This window comes from Columba livia, chromosome 2 (assembly GCF_036013475.1).
Source record: "Columba livia isolate bColLiv1 breed racing homer chromosome 2, bColLiv1.pat.W.v2, whole genome shotgun sequence".
NCBI classification, from domain to species: domain Eukaryota; kingdom Metazoa; phylum Chordata; class Aves; order Columbiformes; family Columbidae; genus Columba; species Columba livia.
Genome location: NC_088603.1, coordinates 43952910 through 43979874, shown reverse-complemented (window position 1 = coordinate 43979874; position 26965 = coordinate 43952910). Strand labels below are relative to the sequence as shown.

Below are 26965 nucleotides of genomic sequence, written 5' to 3'. Positions count from 1 at the left end.
CCTCACTAGCAGTAACATTTGATTGATGCCCTACTTACTACCTGTGGAGATATGCTAGTTATTCAAATCTTGCTTAGTTTTGCTTTATTCCTGTTGTGTGGTCCTAATTTTTTGTGCTGTTTCTGTGTGAATTGTTCCTGCTATTTGTCATCTAAATGGCTTGTGTAAGGCTTTCTTATTAATGCTGTAAGTGCAAATAAATCATCAAGAAAATTTGTAATATCAGCAAAATAATGAAGGCAGACTGACCAAAAAAATGGTGTTTGGCAAAGATATAAATGTAACTGAACACAAAAGACTAAATCTTAAATCTGTTATTATCAATTTTAAAATAGCTATATATTCTTATGCTTTAGTTAATTATAAATTAAATCAGAAGAAGTGGTTTTTTTTTTTTACCTTCATGTTCATATTGGCTTAAGCATCCTTATTTACTAGGTTCATCTCCTTACCACTTGCAATACTGATGCTTGTTTTCTGAAATTTCAAAGATTCAAAAAATTATCCAAAGATTCAGAGAGCCTTTTTTAATCTTTGGTATAAGGCATCCAGGCTTGTGGATCTAAAAATTTGCCCTCAGTAGAACTTTAACATCCCAATAGCTGCTGGTGGCTTGGAAAGTTCATCAGATTTGTGGTAGAAATCTCTCCATGCAGAAATTGAAAACTTATTGAACACTTCTGCCTTGCCTGCATTTTTAATGATTAACCATAGGTTGGGCTTCAGTTGTCCCTAATGTTCAGACTAAAGTGCTTCTTCCTTCCTTAGTTCTGTCTATCAAGGGTTTCTTTTCCTTCTGATAAATTTCTCAGTGTCACATTTGTATTGATTCCTATCTGATCCGTTGCCCCCTTTCAACTTGTTAAATACTGCTTTGCTATCTTTGCTTTGCCAATAAACCTGGATGGGCTTTGAGATAAAGCTGACTTTCTTGATTGAAGGATTGCAGCTTCTGGCCATCCTATCTCTTCTTAAAGAGCTTTAAGCTTTCATCTATATTTTCCACCTGAAGTTTTTTTTTAATTAGGTCTTTTTAAATGCCGTTTGTGATTGCGGCCATCCCTTTCCTTTGGCTGCAGCGAGTATAGTCAGGTTGTGATCAGTTCACAGAGAGCAGTGCTGATTTATAAACCAATGATTACTTTCTCTGTGCCTCGATATGGTTGGAAATGAAGATGTACCGTAGTGGGTCCACATCACGCCTACTAGTGAGTTGTAACAGGGTGCGTTGCTGTGCAAAACTGATTGTTGTATGAGGTGGAGACAGCCCAGACATACTGGGTCAGTGGATGTGAGAATAGGATGTGGTGACTGGGAAAGGGAAAGAAGGTACAGTCAGTGTTGGTATCTGTGTGTCTTGGCTACTTCAATGATGCCTCAGTTCTGTTGATATCGTGCAGTTTTCTACAGAGACCCGGGGTGTAGCATCTGTGCTTGCTGGAAAGAGTTAGGGATGGTGGTTCACACCTGGCTGTAGGACCTGTACTGCATGCCCAGCTCTGGGTACCATGGATGGGAAACCTGCAGTGCCAGCAGCTGTGTCAGGGCTCAGAGCTCGGGTCCAGCTGGGTGAAGAGCTACAGGTGCATTTGGGGATTACAGCTGGAGCACAGCTTTTCCAAGAGAGGCTCTGAAGCCGTAGCTGGTAGTAAGGCCAGGGGACCAGGGGGTGGCACCAGAAGAACAGCAATATGTTGGAGCTGCTAATTGCTGCACACAACTGATCCTGTCTATTCGATGCAGTCAGGAAAAAAGAAAAACATGTTTAAGGAGGGGAGGAAATTTTTTCCAGTTCTTAAATCAAGATAATTTCCTCAGTAATACTGCCAGCTCTGTCTTGAAGGCATGAGCTGGTAAAGACTAAACTACAGCAAACACAAGTTATCTCCTACTTTTCAGGCAGCATTCAGTTTTTTTTAAATTCCTTTGTATAAAATTATGTATTGCTTACAAGGCTTAGATTATGAAGTTATTTTGAATAATTATCACCAAGAGGTCGGTGTCTAATAAAATATGAGACTATTTGTAAAGATTTTACAGTTTTTGTCTTCCTAGGAATTTGAGTATCTTATAAAGGGTGTGAATCCAGTAATCCAGTAATGTTTGAGGAGTTAGTATACAGTTTTCACAGCAGCTGAGTGATGGTTTGTGTGGTGTTTATTCTGTTGTTGTTGTGTTTGGGTTTTTTTGCTATTTTTGTGGTGTTTTGTTGTTGTTGTTGTTAGTGGTGGTTGGTTGGTTGGTTTGATTTGGTGGTTTTTTTTTGTTGTTGTTGTTGGTTTTTTGTTTCTCTCCTGAGCAGAAATTCAGCTGATGGTCTGAATTTCAGATGTGATGGGATATCTAAAGACATCTCTTCTGGCTAGTTGCTTTATGTGGATACAAACATGGGTAGATACTGTACATCAGTGACTATAGGCTATTGGTAAGTCATGGTTCAAAAGTATCTGCCTGCTCCTTGACCTGACCTCACAAGAAAATGGGGGGAAGTAGAATTTTTCCATGTGAAAAGAAGGCTGTTCCACTGTCTACAGACAAAAGCTTCTTCCAAGTGTCTCCTGAAACTTCTCCTGCTAAAGATGTGCATTCTGTTTTGTTTCAGTCTTTTTAAGATATGGAGTTTCTGTGTGTTGAGGGAAAGCATGCTTTCTGAAATGTGAGGTTACTTGCCAAGATCTGGCTTTGCTTGGGCACTACTGTTGGAAAGCATTGTCCAAGTTATCCTGAGTCATCTGCACTGGTCAAAACCTAGAGCTGCTTGTTGACTTTCATCCCCAATGGTACTGATGGTCCAGTTGTATTACTGATTTACCGGCCTTGAAGTTCCAATTGCATGATTGAACATTGAAGCACTATCACAATATGGGGTTTACTTATAGAAAAACACACTATTCATTTTTGTAGGTGAGTAATTCTGCAAATAGTATTTCTGATAATCTTGACAAAAAATCAAACAACAATGTAATGAAATGAAAGTGACATATAGACATGTGGAAAAGCCACAGAGACTTGAGGAAAGGATTCCCTGCCTGAAATCATGTTGCTTTTTTCTCACTAAGTAATTTGGCCTGAAAAAGATACTACTTCATTATGCAGGTTTTGCTTTCCAGATCATCGTAGCCACAGGCTACTAAAAAACAGTGTAACAGTGTAACAACTGGCTTTCATCAGGCAGCTAGGGGCATCTGGAAATTCCTGCTTTTCCAAGTTCACTACGCCTGTGTGAGGTTTTGATGTGATGAAAAGAACCGCTAATCCTGCTGCTGCTTAACTTTGAATTGGGAAGACACTCCTTAAATTGGTGCAGTTCCTCAATTCATGCACTAGATGGTGATCAAAAGCAACCCAAGTTGTATGCTCGCTTCTGCTTCCCAAGGTCACAGTTGACAGTGGAAAATGAACACTATAGTCTGACTGGTTTTCCTGACAAGCTCTTAAACGTTTTTCTCTGTCCATTAATGATTAATGTATTTAGCAGAATCCTTTAAAGATTAAGGTAGAAATTAAAGGGTTTAGTAGCACTGCTAAACTCACATAACCTGTTGGAACTATGATTTTTAAATCAGTTATTTGATGAACACATAGGATGTACTTCTGTCTGTGTGATCACGAAACATTCATTAAATATCCCATAATTTCAAGCTGGGGTTAGTGTTGTTTCCACAATGCAGAAATTGAAATATTCTAGTTCTTAGAATAGTTGCTATAGACTGAAACTCAGTTTCTGAATGTACAAATTGATTACCAGTGGGTAACACAAGGCAGTAATGGAAAAGAGTGAGCACCACTTTGAAAACATGATGTCCTCTGTGTTCATCTGTAAATAAGGCAGCAGAAGTCTGTCTTGGGACTAGTGCTCAGAGCCACTCTCGTGTGCACGTCCTTCCTCTAGAAGGTTTAAAACCTGGTGGAACCAACCCTCTTGCTGCTCCAGTGTGGGAGGAGGTCCCACAGGGCGATGGCTATGGCAAAAGATACAGCACTGTGGAGTCACCTTCACATGTGGAAAGGTGGAGGACATCTGACAGTGTGTGGAGCAATGGCATAGCTTAAATTAGGCTTAAATTGAGAGTCTTATTTCTTTCTTCCTGAGCAGAACACAGACAATCAATGCTGAGGCCTTATCCCAGAAGCTGGATAAAGAGATTGCCCTTGGGTAATAACCTCAAGTTAAATATTTGTAACTCTTTGTGCCTTCTTTGAGGCAGGCAGTGAAGGCACCTGGTTATCTTCTTATGTTGTGTTGGGTTTTTTTGTAGTTAAACTTTTACAAACCAATTCTAATTACAAATGTACATTCTGTTCAACAAGAGGCAGCTTACAGTGAATGAATTTGAAAGTGTAATACTGTGCCATGACTAATGGCACTTGTTTAACAGAGCTGCTCTGGAGATTTCACTTTACACAAGAAACCTGTGTGCTAGGAAATTCTTCTTAGCTTAAGAATGAGGCTTACGCAGTTTGACCACTGTGAGAACTATTCCAGAAGACCTGGACAGGCTGGAGGATTGGGCAGAGAAGAACCTAGTGGAGTTCAACAAGGGCAAGTGTAGGGTCCTGCACTTGTGGAGGAATAACCCCAGGCACCATTACAGGTTAGGGGCGGACCTGCTGGAAAGCAGCATTGCAGAGAAGGACTTGGGAGTTTTGATCGACAACAGGTTGACCATGAGTCAACAATGTGTCCTTGTGGCCAAGAAAGCAAATGGTATCCTGGGGTGCATTAAGAAGAGCGTGACCAGCAGCTTGAGGGAGGTTCTTCTCCTGCTCTACTATGCCCTGATGAGGCCACATCTGGAGTACTGTGTCCAGTTCTAGGCTTCTCAGTTTAAGAAGGACAAGGAACTACTAGAGGGAGTCCAGTGGCAGGCTATGAAGATGATTAGGGGCTTAAAGCACATTTCTTATGAGGAGAGACTGAGAGAGCTGGGTCTGTTCAGCCTGGAGAAGAGAAGGCTGAAAGGGGATCTCATCAATGTTTATAAATATCTCAAGGGTGGGTGTCAAGAGGATGGGACCAGACTTTTCAGTGGTGCCCAACTGTCAAGGTTTAAAGCAAGGTGACAGTAAACTGTGGCAGATGCTCTCTGTTATGCCCTCACCCTCCTTCCACCCCCTCCTTTAGAACGGAAGGATGATAAGGAAGATAAGCAGGAAGGAAAAGAGACTTAGACTTCAAGTTTGAAAAGTTTTAAAAGTCTTTACTAATGCTACTAATAAATAGAGAAAATATACAAAACCAATCTTGAATGCCCAATATGGAGTTGGCGTCACTCCAGCAGAGGCGGAACTGGGTGTGCGGAGCTGGCGGCTCCAGCAGGTGCAGGGCAGGCACCCAGAAATCATGGGCGGGACTTCACAGCAAAACGGAAACTGGATTTCAGGGATGCAGGGCCTGAGGCCTGTAGATCGCAGGCAGACAGACAGGGTCCTCTCTAAATGCCGGCCATGGTCAAAGAGAGACAGACCCTCGTGATCACCCTCTTATATAGGGGGTATGACGACTATGGGATGGAATACTCAGTTGGTCAGGTTTAGTCACCTGTTCCGTCTGCCCCTCCTTCCAAATATGTCCCGTTATCAGTTAACCTTGGTTACCATAGTAATAAATCTAAACATGAGCTTCTTCAGCATTCCCTTGGTCCTCTTATCAGTACTAAGCACAGTGTCCGAGAAAAATATCCAGTTACTTAGAAGGCACTTAGCTGAACTTAGCTGAAAGGAAAAATCACTAAAAGAGAACTGGTCTTGTTTTTAACAAAACCAGGGCACCAACGAAAGGATGGTGGACAACAGGCACAGACTGAAGCATAGGAGGTTCCATCTAACCATGAGGAGAAACTTCTTTACTTTGAGGGTGCCAGAGCACTAGAACAAGCTGCCCAAAAGATTGTGGAGTCTCCTTCTCTGGAGACATTCAAAACCCGCCTGGACACAATCCTGTGCGATCTGCTCTAGGTGTACCTGGTTTAGCAGGTGGGTTGGACTAGATGATCTCCAGAGGTCCCTTCCAACCCCAGCCATTCTGTGATTCTGTGAGAATGGCTTTGAAGGCCTTGCTAGCTGGAAGAAGAAGAAATTATCTCAAATTGGTGTTTCATCAAGTCTTCTGAAAGGATTTTAAGTGTCCAAACTTGGGAACTAGCTTTTGGAGAAGCTAGGTACATGCTTCTCCTACTGAGAATGTGCTCTATTGATGAGTCATTCTTTAATGGTGGTTGCTGAAGCGTGTTGTGCGGTCATGGCCTGAGCTTGGTGGAAATTCATGAAGTGCTGGAGAAGCTTGCATTGAATTCCATTGGCAAGCCAACTAGGGAGAGCACAGCGGTTTAAGGTATTGCCCTGTGGTACAATTGTGCAGAATCACTCTCTCTGAGGTTACTTGAGATATGGAGGAGATTGCTTTCCTGATCCTCCTTGTGCACTAGATACTTCATCTGTAGTGTCCACGCTGGTCCTGCTTAATTTTCACACTGCTCTGCGTGTGTGTATGTGCTGGCATCTTCCATGTGAATATCTGTGATGGTCGGCTGTTGTCTGGACTCTTGACAGAAAAAGTTTAAACTTTGGGGCTAAAACTTTCTCTTGTTTGTAGTGTGGTTGAAGGTGGGAGAAGAGATTACTCTGTCACCCAGGTAAATGGAGAAGGGGCTAAACCACTACATCATTGTTGCTGTAATTTAAAAACCTCTGCTATTAAAAGTAAAGGAAGCACAAGATGTTAGAGCGTCTGTGTAGGTCTGCAGGAGGACACTGTGATGCCCCCATCAGTCCTCAAGCAAAGCAGTTTCCTGGACCTCTGGTTGCACAGTGCAATGGATGGCCTTCCACAGACTGCACCTCCTCTCCACCATCCTAGGTGGAAGAAGGGCATGTCTGATAGCTAATATGCTGCTGAAGTGAGTGTTTGAAATGTTAATCTCCAGGGTGGATTGACAGGGGAGGCCAGCAGTGGGAAGGAAATGCTGAAGAGAGTAAATGAGAGAACTTGAGTTTTAGGACACATTACACTTAAAATTCTGAGGCTGTTCCACTGACGGGTAACATAAAGAATTAGATTTACAATTTAAAGTAAGTTCCATAGTAAAATAATTGGACTGGTGAAGCAATCTAACTCTCACTAAATTGCTTTCCAGGGACCCTATCCTGAACAGGGCTGCATAGCTCCTTCTGATATTTGAGCATCCTCAGGTCTCTTTGACTTGAGCGGGAATTAAACTCATTGAACTCTTCACTAGGCAATTAGTTCCTTATAGGTCTAATTTTTCTGCTGCAAAGTGGTAGCTGCCTTTCCCTTCAGTAAGCAGCCATACCCTGTGATCCTCAAATTCAAACCTTAGCATGCATGTATCATTTAATGGTTCTTTTGTGAAACATGTACTCAAGCATTGGTGCATATATTCTGTTCCTTACTACATTCTGTGGACAGGATCCTTGAGAGTTTCGTTATACTGACTGCATTTGTAGTGTGTTTATCCCATGAGAAGTTGCCTGGTGGTTCTTGTCAAGTGCAGGAGGCACACCTGGAGCTCCACATTAGATTTTATGGCAAAAGGTGCTATTGAATGTGATTGAAGGTATCACAGTATGCCTCTTAACATTTCTGCTGTAATTCTGAGTGTTCCTGTCCTCATTGTTATTTTCTTGTTTCCCTATTTTCACAATTTATTTCTAATATTTTGCTTGCAGCAATATGCAGAAAAATAATTCTGATTACACCTTGCATTCTGAAAGGCCATTCATTGCTTTCCTGTGTGTAATTCATACTGATGTCACACTCTGGACTTCGATTGGCATTCTGACTCCATCACTTTCATAGCTTAAAAAGCAAACACTAAATAAAACATGTGGCTTTGTCACAAAGATAAAGCAAAATCAGAGAGGCAAATTAAGTTAGACCCATAAACACTCCTCCTCTGAATTCAATCTGCATTCTGAAACAATCATAATTTAGACATGTACCACTAAACAAATATGGGAAAGCTAAGCTGTTAGTGTTGAAAACCTTAGCTGTTTCTGTCTAAGCAAGCTGTATGGGACTTGCCTACTAAAATGTGCCACGTAAAAATAAAGCTATTAAGGCAAGGTTGACATCATAATTTTTCTTTGTAGATCAGGTAGTAGTTTCTGGCACTAGATTTTAGAGTTGAAATAAATTAATGCAAAACCCAAGGTTAGACCATTCACCTGTTTTCTGAATTCAAAGTCAAACCATCACAAAAGGAAGGAAAGCACTGTTCTGAAATACATTAGTGTTATTAATAATGTATTAAAATGCAACACATTTAAAAAATACTTCTGTCAAAATAATTATTTTTGTTGAATTTTGTCTTCCAAGGAAAAGAGTACTTAATCCAGCAATGCATTTAAGCTTATGGCCGATTTCAACATGAGGACACAGGACTACTCACACACCTAAAGTTAGTCACATGATTAATTGGACAAGGTTAATAGCCATGCTGAGATGAGATCAAGCATTCAGCTATAAGGGCCTGACTCTGCCAGTCATACTTGTGTTCTTTTTCTGCAGTAAGACACCTATGAGATTTCATCCCATTCGGCACAAGAGTGGTGTTGCCAAATGCTACTTATGCCTCAAATCTAAGAGATGAAATCTTGAGCTCCAGGATCAGGCCTTCTTCCTTAATATTGCATCCCACAGGCTTCTTTGGCAGCTTCACAGGGGTTTGATGGAGAGTGTCCTCTAGGGAGAGTAGCTTGCAGGTGTAGTGGGAGAAGGGCCATTGAGGATGAGTAGTCAGGTTTAGCCTAGTTAGCACAAGGAGAGAAACCCTGCTTTAATGTTTCTTGGGGCAGGCAGAGGGAAGGCAGGCAAGGGGTGCAAAACTGAGACATTTCAAAAAAACTGTCATAAGTAACAAAATACAGTTTCTGCCCAAATCTGCTGTATTTCTGAGTGTGACATCAACCCTTTTTTTTTTTTTTTTCCTCTGTTTTCAGGTTGCTCCTATAATTAAAGAGAGGATGATGAAGAAGGGCAGCATGATGCTTGGATACCAGCCTCACCAAGGCAAAGTCAACTTCTTCCGCCAGGTGGTGATCAGCCCTCATGTTAGTCGAGAGGACATGGACTTCTTGCTGGATGAAATCGAACTGCTTGCTAAGGATTTGTAGGTATAGCTCCACAGCACCAGGTGCTGCTCGCATGTGATATTTATGGAGAAAGAATGGCCGCAGCATTCTGGTGCTATTTTGTGAAAGGTAGTAAAAAGCTTGGCATATAGTTTGGAAACTGTCATTTTACAGAGTGATATTGAGAGCTTTGCAGGCAGAAGACCCCTTTGCAGGAAAGTATTTGCTGATGGGGGCTGAAGGTGGCCAGGGGCAGGCCAGTGCTTGCAGCACCACTGCTACCATTTTGGGAAGTGTTTCCTCAAGAAGGCAGCACTTCTCAAAATGGTGTCTAGGTCCCTTGGAGGGCAGCTATTTATGGGGTGCCTGTCCACAGTGTAGCTCAAACTGACCACCTACATATGCAAGCAATATTCCTCTGAAGTTACTATTAGGAGTGGATTTAGCTCAGTGAGCTTTAAAATGCTACTAAATAGTCTGTCTACTCTGTCAATATTTTAGTTTGGTATGTGTTTAAGGGTAGAGGCCTGGTTGGTAATTACACTGACTGAACATCATGGACTAGTTCCTCAAGGCCCCTAACTAGGTGTGTTGCTTGGGTTTTCTGCCTTGAGCACAGTCAACGTGGGGTTGTGGAGTTGCCATTCTGGGAGGTTTGCAGGACCTGCCTGCACAAAGCCCCAAGCAACTAAAACTGACCCTGCTTTGAGCAGGTGGAACCAGATGACCTACTAAGTTCCCTTCCAATCTCATTGTGATTCTGTGAAATACAAAGGTTGGGCCCAGTCAGTGTTTGCCAGTGTTAACCCACCCAAAATATCACCACAGAGCTGAGGATATTGGAATAGTGCTTAGGACTTCTTACCTCTTTGTTAACAGGAGTTGCCTGTTATTTCTGAACTGCTGTTCACCTTCCTCAGTTTTTAAAGCAGTAAGATTTATTTAACAACTTTTAGATGCACTTCCAAATGATATCAGAGAAAAAAGTATATTTACGTGAAAAATATGTGGTTTTTATGTATGGTGACCATATATTAAGAGTATAGCAAAATTATGTATTTGTTATTGTCTGTGTGAATTTTCGTACAGATTTGAGATGACTCAATCTTATGTTATCAGTGTATAAATTATATTTTGGTACTGAGATTAAGATGGTGGTGATCAGTGAAAGCTTGCCTGTGGGTTTTGGATATCAACAGTCTGAATATTTTTAGACAACCTGAAACTGCAAAATTAAATTCTAAACTTGATGTTTCTGTTAAGAATTATGGTTTACTTTTGATCTGCCTTTATTCTACAAAATGATACATTTTATAAAGATAGGCATTTATTTCTTGGGCTGAAATTCTTGGAGCAAACTAATGGAAATAACCATGTCTTTTACCTTGTAATCAATGCCTACTTGAATGTTTTGATGTTTGTTCCTTATTCTGCATTTGAGGTGGCACTGACCAATATGAACCTTTCCCTGTCATGTTTTCTGTCCTGCGGAAAGCTGTCTTTAAACACAACGCTTTCTTGTTTCCATTTCCTACATTGTACTAGGACCCAGCATTTGCGTGACATTCCTACCTCTCATCTCTAAGAGGATGGTATGGAAAGTTGAAGGAAGTCATGATACCCAAAGAGGTCACATTATCAGAACAGTAGATAGGAGCAAAAGTCACCCTGCACCACTTGCCAGGTGCCTTTAACAGTGTCCTGGAAGTGAGTATTCTTGTGCTGCTGTCTTAAGCCACTAGAATTTAAGCCAAAACACATGTTGATATTAATATAAAAATAAATATCACAATATGGGCCCTGAATTCTGCCCTGTAATACTCACAGATGACTTCATCATGTATTGCCTTGTGCTTCTGGCTTTGCCAGCTCTCATGATCCTAAACTCAGGGCCCTTAAGACTTCTTCAGCCTCCCAGCCACCCCAGGTGGATTGCAGGTTACACAAGGGGTGCCGGATGGACGGGATGACTTTGCTGTTGCTTCTGCAGTTAGACAGGACTGTCACCCTTTCTGCTTCTCTTTTTTGACCTTGAAGGGAACAACAGAATACAGTGTCAGGATATTTGATTATGGTCCATATTCTTGGTGAGTACTTGATTTTTGATTCAGGGGGAGCTTTGTCACCTTCCATCAGCTAAGAATTTGGTCTGTGGTGTTTTGTGACACCACTACTATTGAAGAAGCGTTACTGTCTTGTTTCTGTTAATGTTGTTAGTGCATTTCTCTGTTGCCAGATACTGTGACACTCATGGCACATGTCAAACTGAAGTAACACAGTTCCTTTCTGTAGCACTAGTGGCTGTAGTATTTTTAAATGAGAGCAAAATGGAATTTCTTTAACATTTGCAGAAGATAGGTCTCCGATCCACATGTACGCTGATTTCCTCAAAGGTATAGGTTAACCTTCCAGTGTGATGTGAATACCTTATCTAATCTCCATACATTTTCTATTATTTCTGACCCCTTACCACATCCCAGGTGTGCAATATGATGGTCTCATTTCAGGAGTAATGTCATTTTCTCATGGTTGCCTATCTAGGAACAGTATGTACAAAATGTTTATTTTGTAGCTCATGATTTTAATAAAAAGTGGAGGAAATGACACCGTTATCAATACAGTCTGTGTTTGTCATTTGTCAGTCTGAAATTGCAGAGATATAGATGAAGAAGGTACCTATTAGCACTCCAGACAGAGAAAAAACACACTTCCAGCACAGTGTTAAACTGTGAAACCCGGTTTAACCTTGCTTCAGGATGTGGTTTATCTGTGTGCTCTGCCCATATAATCTTTAATAAACATCTTAGATGAAATTGTGTTAGATTTATCTTACTCTTGCTTACAAATGCCAAAGCTAAATTGTCTTTGCAGAATGGGCCATTTAATTTATTTTTTTACTATTCTAGTGAGATGGGATCTGACCATGAGCTCCCTCTCCTAGTCACTGACAAGAACCATCTCTCAAGATGGAAAACCAAGTTCTGGAAGTAGTGAGGTACTGGTCGAAATCAGTGTAGAAGTGGATCCATTGACTGCTTGTAATTTCTTGTGTTTACTTCTAATAATCCTTTTTCAATAGGAAAGGAAGGAAATATTTAGACAGAAGGGAGGCTGAGGCAATTTTTGCTCTTAGTGCAACTTGTGAAGAACAAGAAATGTCCTTTATGAAAAATCTGGTGAAAATGGTAGAGGTGCATTCCCAGAATGCCAGGTAAAAGACTGTGAAAAACCTTTTATGTGCCTGAGGGTTTCCTCATACAACACATCTCACAGCATGAGTTCATGCTCAAATAATTTTCATCTTTAAATCCTTGGGTAGCATGATTCGAATTACCAAACTGATATGTAATGCTGAGGGAAGTATAGAATAATTAAGAAATATTGAATGCCAAGTTCTGCTTTCTCCTGTTATGTCGCATATGAACTTTATGACAAGGCAAAGGTAAGCTAAAAGTGTCACTTGAGTCGCCCATTTTCAACCATGCCAAATCTGCCCAGCCTCTCTTCCATGTTGGCTGCTTCTATGGCCTTTCAAGGGGAGAGTGAAGTGTGTGCACCCTGGAAATCAGCTGTAGGTAAGGCCCACTCACATACCATCCTTCCTGTGGCATAATTGGTAAATGCTGATAAATCGGTTGAGCTTATAAGCACTGTGTCTGGTGCAGTATCTGCTAAATATTGCTGCTGTTACATCCTGAAATAATACAATTGCACACATTCATTATGTCTTAATTGCACATGCTGATTGCAGGTTAGATGCCATCAAAGCAGCACTGCCTGGCAAATGCACTGTGCAAAACATGAGAAACCCTGGTGGAGGGGATTTCTTTCCTTAAATTGAATCTACTCTCCCACAATTACATGTTTTTGCTTCAGATGTACAATTAGATGTTATTACTCTAATTCTGTAACTACACAATAAGCAACCAAAAATGACTTTGAGAGGCAAAACAAAACAAGGAAATTCGCACAGCAAGAGGCACAATGAAGAGAACGTCAAATGTTTCAAGGCAAACCCACAGAAGGAAACAATGATTGTGCAAACGATTAACCTCTGCAAAATCTGATGTACGTGAACAGGTCACATGATTGTGCTGCAGGAGTGGAGCGGTGAAGCAGCACCGATCATGGACACATGAAAGAACTTGCTTATACCCTGACACAGCAGCGATCTGCCCCAACTTAGCATGGCCCATCTACTTATCCTAGACAGAATCCCTGTATCACAGAATGTTAGGGTTTGGAAGGGACCTCAAAAGATCATCTAGTCCAGTCCCCCTGCTGGGGCAGGAACACTTAAATGAGGTTACACAGGAATGTGTCCAGGCGGGTTTTGAATGTCTCCACAGTAGGAGACTCCACAACCCCCCTGGGCAGCCTGTTCCAGTGCTCTGATACCCTCACTGAGAAGGAATTTCTTCTCAAATTTAAGTGGAACCTCTTGTGTTACAGTTTGAACCCATTACCCCTTGTCCTACTGTTGGTTGTCACCAAGAAGAGCCTGGCTCCATCCTCATGACATTCACCCCTTATATATTTGTAAACATTAATGAGGTCACCCCTCAGTCTCCTCCAAGCTCAAGAGCCCCAGCTCCCTCAGCCTTTCCTCATAAGGGAGATGCTCCACTCCCTTCAGCATCTTTGTTGCCCTGCACTGGACTCTCTCCAGCAGTTCCTTGTCCTTCTTGAACTGAGGGGTCCAGAACTGGACACAATATTCCAGGTGTGGTCTCAACAGGGCAGAGTAGAAGGGAAGGAGAACCTCTCTCGACCTTCTAACCACCCCCCTTCTAATACACCCCAGGATGCCATTGGCCTTCCTGGCCACAAGGGCACAGTGCTGGCTCATGGTCATCCTGTTGTCCACCAGGACTCCCCAGGTCCCTTTCCCCTATGCTGCTCTCTAATAGGTCATTCCCCAACTTATACTGGAACCTGGGGTTGTTCCTGCCCAGATGCAAGACTCTACACTTGCCCTTGTTATATTTCATTAAATCTTTCCCCGCCCAACTCTCCAGCCTGTCCAGGTCTCACTGGATGGCAGCACAGCCTTCTGGCCTGTCAGCCACTCCTCCCAGCTTAGTGTCATCAGCAAACTTGCTGATAGAACACTCTATTCCCTCATTCAAATCATTGATGAATATATCGAATAATACTGGCCCCAGGAGACGAGGCATTTCAGAATGCAGGACACTTTGTCATAGGGTAAGGATACTTATATATGTCAGGGTCTAGTTTGTTTTAAAGCAGTCTCAAAAATAAAAGTGATACTGAAAGGGTGGTCTTGATAAAGTCCAACAGAGATAACCATTTTAAGCATTAGTAGTTTGTGTAGAATTGAAGTACAATTGATCACATTTTAAATATTTGTTTTTTGAAGGAGTCACTACCAGGAGACAGGAGTGAGTGAAAAATGGGACATAGTGTGATATGGGCTTGCAGAAGGAGGAGGGTTTCTTTTCAGTTGTGCAGTTCTTCCTGAAGGGATTTGTTTTCTGCTTATTTATGCTTTTCTCCATTAAAAAATACCCTCAGTATTTAGTTTGTTGGGTTTCTTTGGAACTGGTTCTGGTCCTGGTACCAGAGTATTCAGCATGAGACAATCATGTAGGAGATATTTGCATAAGACATTAAAAAAGAGCTTCTACCCACTGCCTGATTAAGAGCCCTTTCCCATAATTGTTTTTTTAGTGAAAACACTACATGCAGCTCACAGTACCTATAATTTAATTTTAACTACTCCTGGAAGACAATTGAAGCAGGTATTTAAAAACATAATTCTTACCATAAAGTATAGCAAAATAGAGTCAAAAGCATGCACAAGTTATTTGTCAGAGCATGTAATATCTTCAAGTTAATAATTTCATGATTGCCAAGATGTGTGGTTCAGGCGAGAAATGTGTTGCTATGATGGTGAGAGGAGTCATTTGCTCTACAACATTCATACATGCCACTTGCTAATGCATTGGCCATTCTAGACAACATCGCAGCAATTGCACTGGAAGGAGGAGCAACACCACTAGCTCACAGGCTTTAGTCAGAGGATTTAATGAGAAATGTCATCCCAGGCAGGAACGCTCATACAGTTCAAGGCCTTGGGCCAGAGCATGTTCTTCCCTCTCTTCTTCTGTTCTATCTGCAGATGCCCCCTTGCCATCTCTTCTTTCCAAAGTCTCCTCCCATTCTCAAGCTGATCACTGCTCCAGCACTTCCCAGCACTTAGGAAACTCTCTTCCAGGCCCTCCTTTGCCAAGCCATGAGCCTCAGGGGAGTGATGCCAGTGCCTCAGCAGACAGACCTCAGTGCAGGAGAAGATCTTGCCTGGCTTCCAACTGCTAGGCAGTTGGTACAAAAGTAAGGGGGGTGTTGGGCCGTGCATTTTCAACCATTACAACTAGGTTCAAACACATCTTCATTCATCCAAATAGGAACCGTTACAACCAACAGGAGCAATTGTGTTTATTCCTGTCAAGTAAAAATCCCCTCTTCAGGACTGAACCAGCTCTTGCAAAGTACTTTCTGTATCCTGCTGGCTGTGGAACTGTTTTTCCTGCAAAAAGTTGCTGAAGATGCTTGAAGAAGTGGCAGGTGGCTGGCAAGAGCTCAGGTGAATATGGCCCATAAGGCAAAATTCATAGCCCAAGGCGGCCACCTTTTGAAGCGCTGGATGTGTGATGTGCGGTCACGCATTTGCACGGAGAAGAACGGGGCCCTTTCTGTTGGCGGATGCCAGCTGAAGGTGTTGCAGATTTTGGTGTGTCTCATCCATTTGCTGAGCATCCTTCTCAGATGTCACGGCTTTGTCAGGATTCAGAAAGCTGTAGTGGATCAGACCGGCTGCAGACCACCAAACAGTGAGGGTGACTTTTTTTGGTGCAAGTTTGGCTTTGAGAAGTGCTTTGGAGGTTCTTCTTGGTCCAGCTGCTGAGATGGTCATTGCCCGTTGTCATATACGATCCACTTTTCGTCACATGTCACAGTCACATAAGAAATGGATCGCTGTGCAGAATAAGAGAAAGTGACACTTCAAAACGATGTTTTGGATTTTCGGTCAGCTCACGAGGCCCTCGCTTATCAAGCCTTTTCCCCCTTCCAATTTGCTTCAAGTGCTGAAACACCGTAGAACGGTAGACATTGAGTTCTTTGGCAACTACTTGTGTAGTTGTAAGAGGATTGGCTTCAACAGGTGCTCTCAATGAGACAATGTCAACTTCCCATGGCCAGTCGCTACACTCCCCATCTTTCAAGGCTCTCATCTCCTTTGCGAAACTTGTTGAACCATCACTGCACGTTTGTTAGCAGTTCCCGGGCCAAATGGGTTGCTGGTGTTGTGAGTTGTCTCCACTGCTTTAAGACCCATTTGGAACTCGAATAAGAAAAGTGCTCGAATTTGCTTTTTGTCTAACATCATTTCCATAGTCTTAAAATAAATATAAACAGCAAGTAATAAATCAATAGCAAAAAGCCCAGAAAGCGAGAAAAGCGCATTCAGATGTAGAACATAACCACGTTTTTTAGAGAATGTTTCCAATATCAAATGACAAATTGCAACAATGCAAAAATCACAGTTCCTTTTGCACCAACCTAATACATCCAAGGTGTCTTTAGTTGCCTAGCCCACGTTCAACAGCTCAAAATGAAAACCTGCAGCATTTTAATGGTTCTGTTCCACAGTGACTGTTTGGCAGAGTTTCTGTGTGTTGCATGTCCTGCCGTGTGCTTAGACAACCGCTAGCAAGATGCAAGTACAGCTCCTGATTTTATTGAGAAATATGGATAGATTTAGGGCAGAATAAGAACTTTTGTATTAGCGTAATGAAAAAAGCACCAGTTCTGAGGGAGAACACATAGAATTGCAACAAGTAGCGAAATGGTCATTGTATACTTTGCTGTATTTGATACCTAGAGAACCTAGTAGGTGACTCCCTTCCAATTAAATGGGATAGTCTTACAGTAGTCATATCGTACTGTGCTACATACATATACATATACATATACATATACATATACATATACATATACATATACATATACATATACATATACACATACACATACATACAATCATACATATACATACATATACATATATCCTACTGTGCTCCAGTGACCTTTTGACCTCTAGTGACGTTTTGACTTCAACCTTTTGACCTCTAGTGACCTTTTGACCTGTAATAACCTTTTGACCTGTAATAACCTTTTGACCTCGAGTGACCTTTTGACCTCCAGTGACCTTTTGACCTGTAATAACCTTTTGACCTCCAGTGACCTTTTGACCTCGAGTGACCTTTTGACCTGTAATAACCTTTGACCTCGAGTGACCTTTTGACCTCTAATAACCTTTTGACCTGTAATAACCTTTTGACCTCGAGTGACCTTTTGACCTCGAGTGACCTTTTGACCTGTAGTAACCTTTTGACCTCCAGTGACCTTTTGACCTGTAATAACCTTTTGACCTAGATTGACCTTTTGATCTCGAGTGACCTTTTGACCTCTAATAACCTTTTGACCTCGAGTGACCTTTTGACCTGTAATAACCTTTTGACCTCCAGTGACCTTTTGACCTGTAATAACCTTTTGACCTCCAGTGACCTTTTGACCTGTAATAACCTTTTGATCTCGAGTGACCTTTTGACCTGTAATAACCTTTTGACCTCGAGTGACCTTTTGACCTCGAGTGACCTTTTGACCTGTAATAACCTTTGACCTCGAGTGACCTTTTGACCTCTAATAACCTTTTGACCTCGAGTGACCCTTTGACCTCGAGTGACCTTTTGACCTGTAATAACCTTTTGACCTGGAGTGACCTTTTGACCTCTAGTGACCTTTTGACCTCGAGTGACCTTTTGACCTGTAGTAACCTTTTGACCTCCAGTGACCTTTTGACCTGTAATAACCTTTTGACCTAGAGTGACCTTTTGATCTCGAGTGACCTTTTGACCTCCAGGGACCTTTTGACCTGTAATAACCTTTTGACCTAGAGTGACCTTTTGATCTCGAGTGACCTTTTGACCTCTAATAACCTTTTGACCTCGAGTGACCTTTTGACCTGTAATATCCTTTTGACCTCGAGTGACCTTTTGACCTGTAATAACCTTTTGACCTCCAGTGACCTTTTGACCTCTAATAACCTTTGACCTCGAGTGACCTTTTGACCTCTAATAACCTTTTGAACTCGAGTGACCCTTTGACCTCGAGTGACCTTTTGACCTGTAATAACCTTTTGACCTGGAGTGACCTTTTGACCTCTAGTGACCTTTTGACCTCGAGTGACCTTTTGACCTGTAGTAACCTTTTGACCTCCAGTGACCTTTTGACCTGTAATAACCTTTTGACCTAGAGTGACCTTTTGATCTCGAGTGATCTTTTGACCTCTAATAACCTTTTGACCTCGAGTGACCTTTTGACCTGTACTAACCTTTTGACCTGTAATAACCTTTTGACCTCCAGTGACCTTTTGACCTGTAATAACCTTTTGACCTCCAGTGACCTTTTGACCTGTAATAACCTTTTGACCTCGAGTGACCCTTTGACCTCGAGTGACCTTTTGACCTGTAATAACCTTTGACCTGGAGTGACCTTTTGACCTCGAGTGACCTTTTGACCTGTAGTAACCTTTTGACCTCCAGTGACCTTTTGACCTGTAATAACCTTTTGACCTAGAGTGACCTTTTGATCTCGAGTGACCTTTTGACCTCTAATATCCTTTTGACCTCTAATAACCTTTTGACCTCGAGTGACCTTTTGACCTGTAATAACCTTTTGACCTCCAGTGACCTTTTGACCTGTAATAACCTTTTGACTTCTACTGATGTTTTGACCTCGAGTGACCTTTTGACCTCTGGTGACCTTTTGCCCTGTAATAACCTTTTGACCTGTAACAACCTTTGACCTCGAGTGACCTTTTGACCTGTAATAACCTTTTGACCTCGAGTGACCCTTTCACCTCTATTGACCTTTTGACCTCAAGTGACCTTATGACCTCTGGTGACCTTTTGACGTCTTTTGACCCTTAGACCATTGGTGACCTTTGACCCCATGACCTTCTACCTTTGACCTTGGACCTCTGACACAGACCTTTGACCCCTGCATTTTGAATCTGACCCACTGACCTTTCAGCTATGACCCTTGACTTTTGATCCTTGACATATGACTCTTGACTTTAGACCCTTTACTGCTGACCTCTGACATTTGACACTGTGCTCTGACGCCTTTTATAGGAAATTTCAACACACAATTATATTAGTGATATAATTATTGTATCTCATTTTCTATCTACTCCCTAGAAAATCTAAGTTGACATCCATACTGAGTCTCATTGCAGGTGCAATAGCAGTAATAAAGTGCAGGTGCTGTCATTTCCAGTGAGATTCTAGGTAATTTGATAAGGGTGGTTGGTGGGGGCTGGGGTGATTGATCCCTCCCCTTTCCCAGGAGATTGTGGGAAGGGGGTGGGTGGGGCTTAGTAGCCTCAGTCCCTGGGTAGGGAGCTCATTTTGCTCTAGGACTGCTTCGGTGCTGGTTCTCTGTTGCTCCTTCAGCAGTCGGCAGCTTTTGAGCTGTTTAAGCTACATGGGCAGATGTCTTAGAAGAAGCGGAGGTGTCCATTTGAGGTAAGAGCTTCAGGTGTAGCAAAGGTTCAGTAGCAGCTGTAGTAGAAAGGTTGTTTGTCATTATGTTTCATTTGTTGATTCAGTTCCAGATGGTTTGCATTTTCCAATAATCCCTGACTACAATGAAGATGGAGTGTTGTTTTTTGGTTTGTATTGCTGTATTAATAGTTGTTAATATAATCTCTTCTCCTGGAAGAGTGTCTTGTCTCCAGAACCTTTGCAGCATGCAGTGGCCCCCGGTAGATCATTCAAATGTACCTCCCAGAACTCAGTCAAGGTGAGCAATGACAGGTAGGCTACCACCGATAAATATTATTCAGGTGCTTAATTGTACGCATATCCTTGCTTTCTTTATTGTAGGTGATGCTGGAGAAAATGACAACTGCAGGAAGACCCCTGTTAGTCCACGTCATGTTTTCGTCTGTTGAAGATGGATTCAGTCCCTTGGCCGTCTAAAAGTTAAGTGGAGGCACGAGGGCTGGGAAGGGGCTGGGAATTGCGGGGCGGGGGGGGGTGGTCAAGTACTCAGACAGAAAAGGGCAGACCAGGAGCAGTCCCCTTTGGGCAGATAAGGGGTCAGGGAACTTTAGAGTGGGATGCCAGCATGTTCCGGTCAGGGCAGCTCCAGCCCGTGTCTGTTGTCGTGTAGTTTGGGAAGCCTGCCTTGCGCCTCTCAGACGATCCTGGGGTATCATTGTGCTCCAGGGACACGACAAGCATCTCAGGTGCCATCCCGTGGTCTGGAATGCCAGTGCCAATTGGTGTAGCGCAAACTGAGTGCTGGTCTTCTTGTATCAGCAGTCAAAAGTGTGTAGGGTCCTTGTGTTTCGGATGTTTCTGGTCAGTTGTGTTTTATGGTGTCGTTGAGGGCTGCGTCAGCAGCTCTGCTCTCTATGCATCCAGTCTCAGGGACTGGCACTTCTTCCCAGCATCTTGAAGTTTTTAAGTCTTGCAGCAGCTTCTTGTGTTTGCGCTGTCTCTGTGTGTTTGCGCCAGAGCTGCCGTCTCATAAGGGGCTGTGACGTTTGGCTCCTTTTTTTTTCGGGGGTTGCAGTAGAGGCTCCTCGCCTCACCACTGCCTCCCCGCAGGTTATTTTGATTGTTGCCGTCTCTGGTTTGGAGTCGTTTTTGTTGTGGAGCATTTTTGGTGCTGTTGCTGTCGTGTTGTCTATAATGTTGTGTGGAGCGTCTGTCTAAGCATGTGCGCATTTGGCTTGGAGCTGCTCGGTCAGGAGCGGGTGGAGTGAGTTTTAGGAGTCCACACTTAATCTGTTATCAGATTAAATTGTGTAGGCAAGGGTTGTGCAGTCATCTGGGATGGAGTAGCCGTGGGCAGGGGAGCGGCCAGTCTGTTCTCCAGTGTTTTAGGGACTCAATTAGAGCTTCTCGTGGGATTCCTCAATAGAAAGCAGACCTGTGGAAGGGTCAAGATTTTCATGAGCATCTGGGTGACTTGTTGAATACCTTGATTTCAGATGCAGAGGGACAACGTGGCATGAAAGAGCGACGGAAGAGGCGAGCTGAGCGCCGTAAGCAGGTGGGTCGGTGCGTGGTGTGAGCAGGAAGATGTGCTGTGAGGCTCTAGCTAAGTTTGGTTGTTTCTCTATTTCATAGGTGTGAAGCAAAGAGGAAAGCTGGGTATCGGCACCGCAGCTCCTCAGGCAAGGTGAGCATTGAGTGCTGGGCTGAAGCAGCAGCTCGTTTCAGGTCCTGTGTTGCTGGTGCAGGTATGAGCGTCCTTTGGTTGTGTTTTACAGGCAGTAGCTGAACCTCTTTGTGGTCAACAGCGTGGCAGTCAAAAGCAAGGGTGGCCATGGGGGCGAGCGGCCCGGGTAAAGGAGGGGGAGATGGGACTGTCTACAGGCAGGCTGTGTTTTCGGGTGGCATCCCAGCAGGTGCCTTTGTTTTTGCAGGTGCCTCAGATGAGCTCGGAGGGGCGAAGCTGCACACCAGCCAGCAGCCGAGAAGGTGAGGCGGCAGTGGGTGTTGAGGAGCCCAGTATTGCCCGGTGACTCGGTTCAGCGTTTCCTTCTTGTTTTGCAGGCTCTTTGTGGGCCATTTGGACTTGGAGGAGCATTTGTGGTGAGCCAGGGTAGGAGTGAGGAGGAGCGTGGGGCCAGGGACTCGTTCCAAGTGCTACAGTTCTTTTGTTTCTCGCTGTCTTAGGTGTCACGAGCGGTGAGGGTTTGTGACTGCACCGGCAGCACGACACGCTGAACGGAACACCATGCAACTTAGGAGGAGGTGGGTGTTGCGGAGGGGGTCAGCGTTTACCCTATGACATCGTGTGCTGGCACGGCTTAGCGAGCATGTGTTTTCTCGTGTTCCTGGAGACATTGAAGAGCAACCCGGCGATGCAGGAAGATCCCTGTTAGCACACGTGGCGTTTTCTCTGTTGAAGATGGATTTGGTCTCTTGGCCCTCTGAAAGCTAAGTGGAGGCATGGTGGCTGGGAAGGGGCTGGGAATCGCAGGGATGGGGCTAAAGTTCTGATAAGGGAAAGGGCTGTCTAGAAACAGTCCCCTTTGGGTGGGTAAAGGGCTCAGGGAACTTTACAGTGCGATGCCAGCGTGTGCCGGGCAGGGCGGCTCCAGCCTGTGTCTGCGTTGTGTGGTTTGGGAAGCCTGCCTTGTGCCTGTCAGACGATCTTGGGGTCATGTTGTGCTTGAGGGGTACAACAGGCATCTCAGGTGCCATTCTGGGATCTGGAATGCCGATGCCAATGGGCTTGGTGCTAATTGGGTGCTGGATTCTTGTATCATCAGCCGAAAGTGTGGATGGTGTTTGCATTTCAGATGTTTCCGGTCAGTTGTGATTTATAGTGTTGTTCTGGGCTGCATCAGTAGCTCTGCTCTCTACCCATCCAGTCTAAGGGACTGGCACTTCAGGATGCTGGGAAGAAGTTCTTAGGTCTTGCAGCAGCCTCGTGTGTTTGCACCAGTGCTGCCATCTCATAAGGGGCCGTGATGTTTGGCTCTTATTTTTTTCTGGGGTTGCACTTAATAACTAACACTTAAAGAACTAACCCTACCCCACATCACTAAAGACACTTAGAGCTAACCCTTTAACCCACATCACTATTGCCTAGCCTTGCTTAGCTCTGTGTAACTTATTGTACAATAAACAGGACTTCACTGATGCCTTGCAAAAGTAATAATCCTTGGGTGCATCCTTGGGTGAACTAGATTACAGAAACTTGGGCAAAGGAGAGGAGATATGCCAGTTTTAACCAACCTAGCAGTCTGAGAACTAACCAACTCATTACGCCGGACCAAAGGTGACTGTGTACAGAGAAAGAGGACCCAGGTTCATGATCACTGCGCAGCTGCAGCCAGGAGGAGCCAGTGGTGGAGACTATGGAAATGGTCTCCCAGAACTCATTGTAATAGGAACCGCCTTCTTGGAGACAGGTTATGAATATGTATAGGCGTTCCTAAAAGTTTCATGAATATGTAACACTTTACTGCATTTAACTAAACTCACAGCTACTGTCATTTTATACATGCATTAGGTGAAATGATTCCCTGTGTGTCCGGCGTAGTAAATAAATGCATACCTTCCTTATAACTTCAAGGGTTGTAAGGTCATTCCGTGCCTCACCACATTGACCACAACTCTCTGGCTTCTTTTCTTCAGCCAGTTTGCAGTCTGCCTCACTACCTGATCATCCAGACCACACTTCCTCATTTTAGCTGTAAGGATGCTGTGGGAGACTGTGTCAAATGCTTTACTGAAGTCAAGGTAGACCACATCCACCACTCTGCCATGATCTTTCTACCTTGTTATGCCTTCATAAAAGGCTATGAGGTTGGTCAAGCATGACTTCTCCTTGGTGAAGCCATGTTGTCTGCCCCTGATCACCCTGTTACCCTTGATAATCCTTGAGATGGCACCAAAGATCAGTTGTTCCATCTCTTTCCAAGGGATGGAGGTGAGGCTGACTAGTCTATAGTTACCCAGGTCCTCCTTCTTGCCCTTTGTGAAGACTGGAGTGACTTTTGCTTTCCTCCACTCCTCAGGCACCTCTCCCGTTTCCTACAACTTGGCAAAGATGATGGAGAGTGGTCCAGCAATGACGTGAGCTAGCTCCCTCAGCAACTGTGGGTGCATCCCATCCAGACCCATGGATTTATAGATGTCCAGACTGCCTAATTGCTCCCTAACTCAGTCCTCATTTTTTGTTGTTTTGTTTTATTTTGTTTGTTTCTTTGTTGTTCCCCCCCTCCTGCTTTTTTGTTTCTCCCCTGAGCAGAAATTCAGCTGATGGTCTGAATTTCACATGTGAAGGGATATCTAAAGACATCTCTTCTGGCTAGTTGCTTTATGTGGATTCAAACATAGGTAGATACTGTACATCAGTGACTATAGGCTACTGGTAAGTCATGGTTCAAAAGTATCTGCCTGCTCCTTGACCTGACCTCACAAGAAAATGGGGGGAAGTAGAATTTTTCCATGTGAAAAGAAGGCTGTTCCACTGTCTACAGACAAAAGCTTCTTCCAAGTGTCTCCTGAAACTTCTCCTGCTAAAGATGTGCATTCTGTTTTGTTTCAGTCTTTTTAAGATATGGAGTTTCTGTGTGTTGAGGGAAAGCATGCTTTCTGAAATGTGAGGCTACTTGCCAAGATCTGGCCTTGCTTGGGCACTACTGTTGGAAAGCATTGTCCAAGTTATCTTGGGTCATCTGCACTGGTCAAAACCTAAAGCTGCTTGTCGACTTTCATCCCCAATGGTACTGGTGATCCAGTTGTATTACTGATTTACCGGCCTTGAAGTTCCAATTGCATGATTGAACATTGAAGCACTATCAGAATATGGGGTTTAGTTACAGAAAAACACACCATTCATTTTTGTAGGTGAATAATTTTGCAAATAATATTTCTGACAATCTTGACAAGAAATCAAGCAACAATGTAATGAAATGAAAGTGACATTTAGACACCTGGAAAAGCCACAGAGACTTGAGGAAAGGATTCCCTGCCTGAAATCATGTTGCTTTTTCTCACTAAGTAATTTGGCCTGCAAACTGGCTTAAGGAGAGTAGCCAGAGAGTGGTAATCAATGGTGCGGAGTCTAATTGGAGGCCGGTATCTACTGGAGTGCCTCAGGGGTCAGTACTGGGTCCAATATTATTCAATATATTCATTAACGATTTAGACAAGGGAACTGAGTGTACTATCAGCAAGCTTGCTGATGACACTAAGCTGGGAGGAGTGACTGAAACGCCAGAAGGCTGTGCTGCCATCCAGCAAAACCTGGACAGGCTGGAGAGTTGGGCGGGGAATAACCTAATGAAATTTAACAAGGGAAAGTGTAGAGTCCTGCATCTGGGCAGGAACAACCCCAGGTTCCAGTATAGGTTGGGAAATTACATATTAAAGAGCAGAGTAGGGGAAAGGGACCTGGGGGTCCTGGTGGACAACAGGGTGACCATGAGCCAACACTGTGCCCTTGTGGCCAGGAAGGCCAATGGCATCCTGGGGTGTATTAGAAGGGGGGTGGTTAGTAGATCGAGAGAGGTCCTCCTTCCCCTCTACTCCGCCCTGGTGAGACCCCATCTGGAATATTGTGTCCAGTTCTGGGCCTCTCAGTTCAAGAAGGACAGGGAACTGCTGGAGAGAGTCCAGCGTAGGGCAACAAAGATGATTAAGGGAGTGGAGCATCTCCCTTATGAAGAAAGGCTGAGGGAGCTGGGTCTCTTTAGTTTGGAGAAGAGGAGACTAAGGGGTGACCTTATTAATGTTTATAAATATACAAAGGGTGAGTGCCACAAGAATGGAGCCAGGCTCTTCTCGGTGGCAAACAATGATAGGACAAGGGGTAATGGGATCAAGCTGGAACACAAGTAGTTCCACTTAAATTTGAGAAGAAACTTCTTCTCAGTGAGGGTGACAGAGCACTGGAACAGGCTGCCCAGGGGGGTTGTGGAGTCTCCTTCTCTGGAGACATTCAAAACCCGCCTGGACATGTTCCTGTGCGACCTCATCCAGGTGTTCCTGCTCCAGCAGGGGGATTGGACTAGATGGTCTTTTGAGGTCCCTTCCAATCCCAAACATACTGTGATACTGTGAAGAAGATGCTACTTCATTATGCAGGTTTTGCTTTCCAAACCATCGTAGCCAAAAACTACTAGAAAACAGTGTAATAGTGAAACAACTGGCTTTCTTCAGGCAGCTAGGGGCATCTGGAAATTCTCGCTTTTCTAGTTCACTAAGCTTATGTGAGGTCTTCCAAAAGTGATGGAAACAACTTCTAATCATGCTGCGGTTTAACTTTGAATTGGGAAGACACTCCTTAAATTTGTGCAGTTCCTAAATTCATGCACTAGATGGTGATCAAAAGCAACCCAAGTTGTATGCTCGCTTCTGCTTCCCAAGGTCACAGTGGAAAATGAACACAGGAGTCTGACCAGTTTTCCTGACAAGCTCTTAAACGTTTTTCTCTGTCCATTAATGATTAATGTATTTAGCAGAATCCTTTAAAGATTAAGGTAGAAATTAAAGTGTTTAGTAACACTGCCAAACTCATATAACCTGTTGGAACTATGATTTTTAAATCAGTTATTTGATGAACACATAGGATGTACTTCTGTCTGTGTGATCACGAAACATTCATTAAATATCCCATAATTTCAAGCTGGGGTTAGTGTTGTTTCCATAATGCAGGAATTGGTTTTTTGTCCGCTGTGTTCATTTGTAAGTAAGGCAGCAGAAGTCTGTCTTGGGACTAGTGCACGGAGCCACTCTCGTGTGCACATCCTTCTTCTAGCAGAGTTAAAACCTGGTGGAACCAACCCTCTTACTGCTCCAGTGTGGGAGGAGGTCCCACAGGGTGATGGCTATGGCAAAAGATAGAGCACTGTGGAGTCACCTTCACATGTGGAAAGATGGAGGACATCTGACAGTGTGTGGAACAATGGCATAGCTTAAATTAGGCTTAAAATGAGAGTCTTCTTTTTTTTTTCTCCCTGAGCAGAACACAGACAATCAATGCTGAGGCTCTATCAGAAGCTGGATAAAGAGATTGCCCTTGGGTAATAACCTCAAGTTAAATATTTGTAACTCTTTGTGCCTTCTTTGAGGCAGGCAGTGAAGGCTAAGATCATCAGTGGTTAGGAAGCTAGATAACAGTAAATATATCTGCTCATAGGCAACTGTAGGGTTAAAAACAGGAAAAGGAAATTTGATGCAGCTAGAACATGTTTTACACTGGTGATCTGTGTAGCTATGAGGAAATGCATGGAAAAGCAAGACTTCAGACA

The 26965-nt window shown here is 43.4% G+C and overlaps 1 protein-coding gene across 3 annotated transcripts in view; it reads left to right on the top strand.

The window, feature by feature from the left end:
• GADL1 (glutamate decarboxylase like 1) overlaps positions 1 to 11709 on the top strand; it is a 75642-nt gene extending 63933 nt beyond the window's left edge. For all 3 annotated transcript variants that reach the window (XM_065051610.1, XM_065051613.1, XM_065051612.1), the window contains one exon: positions 8962 to 11709. In XM_065051610.1, the coding sequence (XP_064907682.1) occupies positions 8962 to 9135 (174 nt within the window). In that variant the 3' untranslated portion in view covers positions 9136 to 11709. The remainder of the gene's footprint in view (positions 1 to 8961) is intronic.
• The last annotated feature ends 15256 nt before the right edge of the window (positions 11710 to 26965 follow it).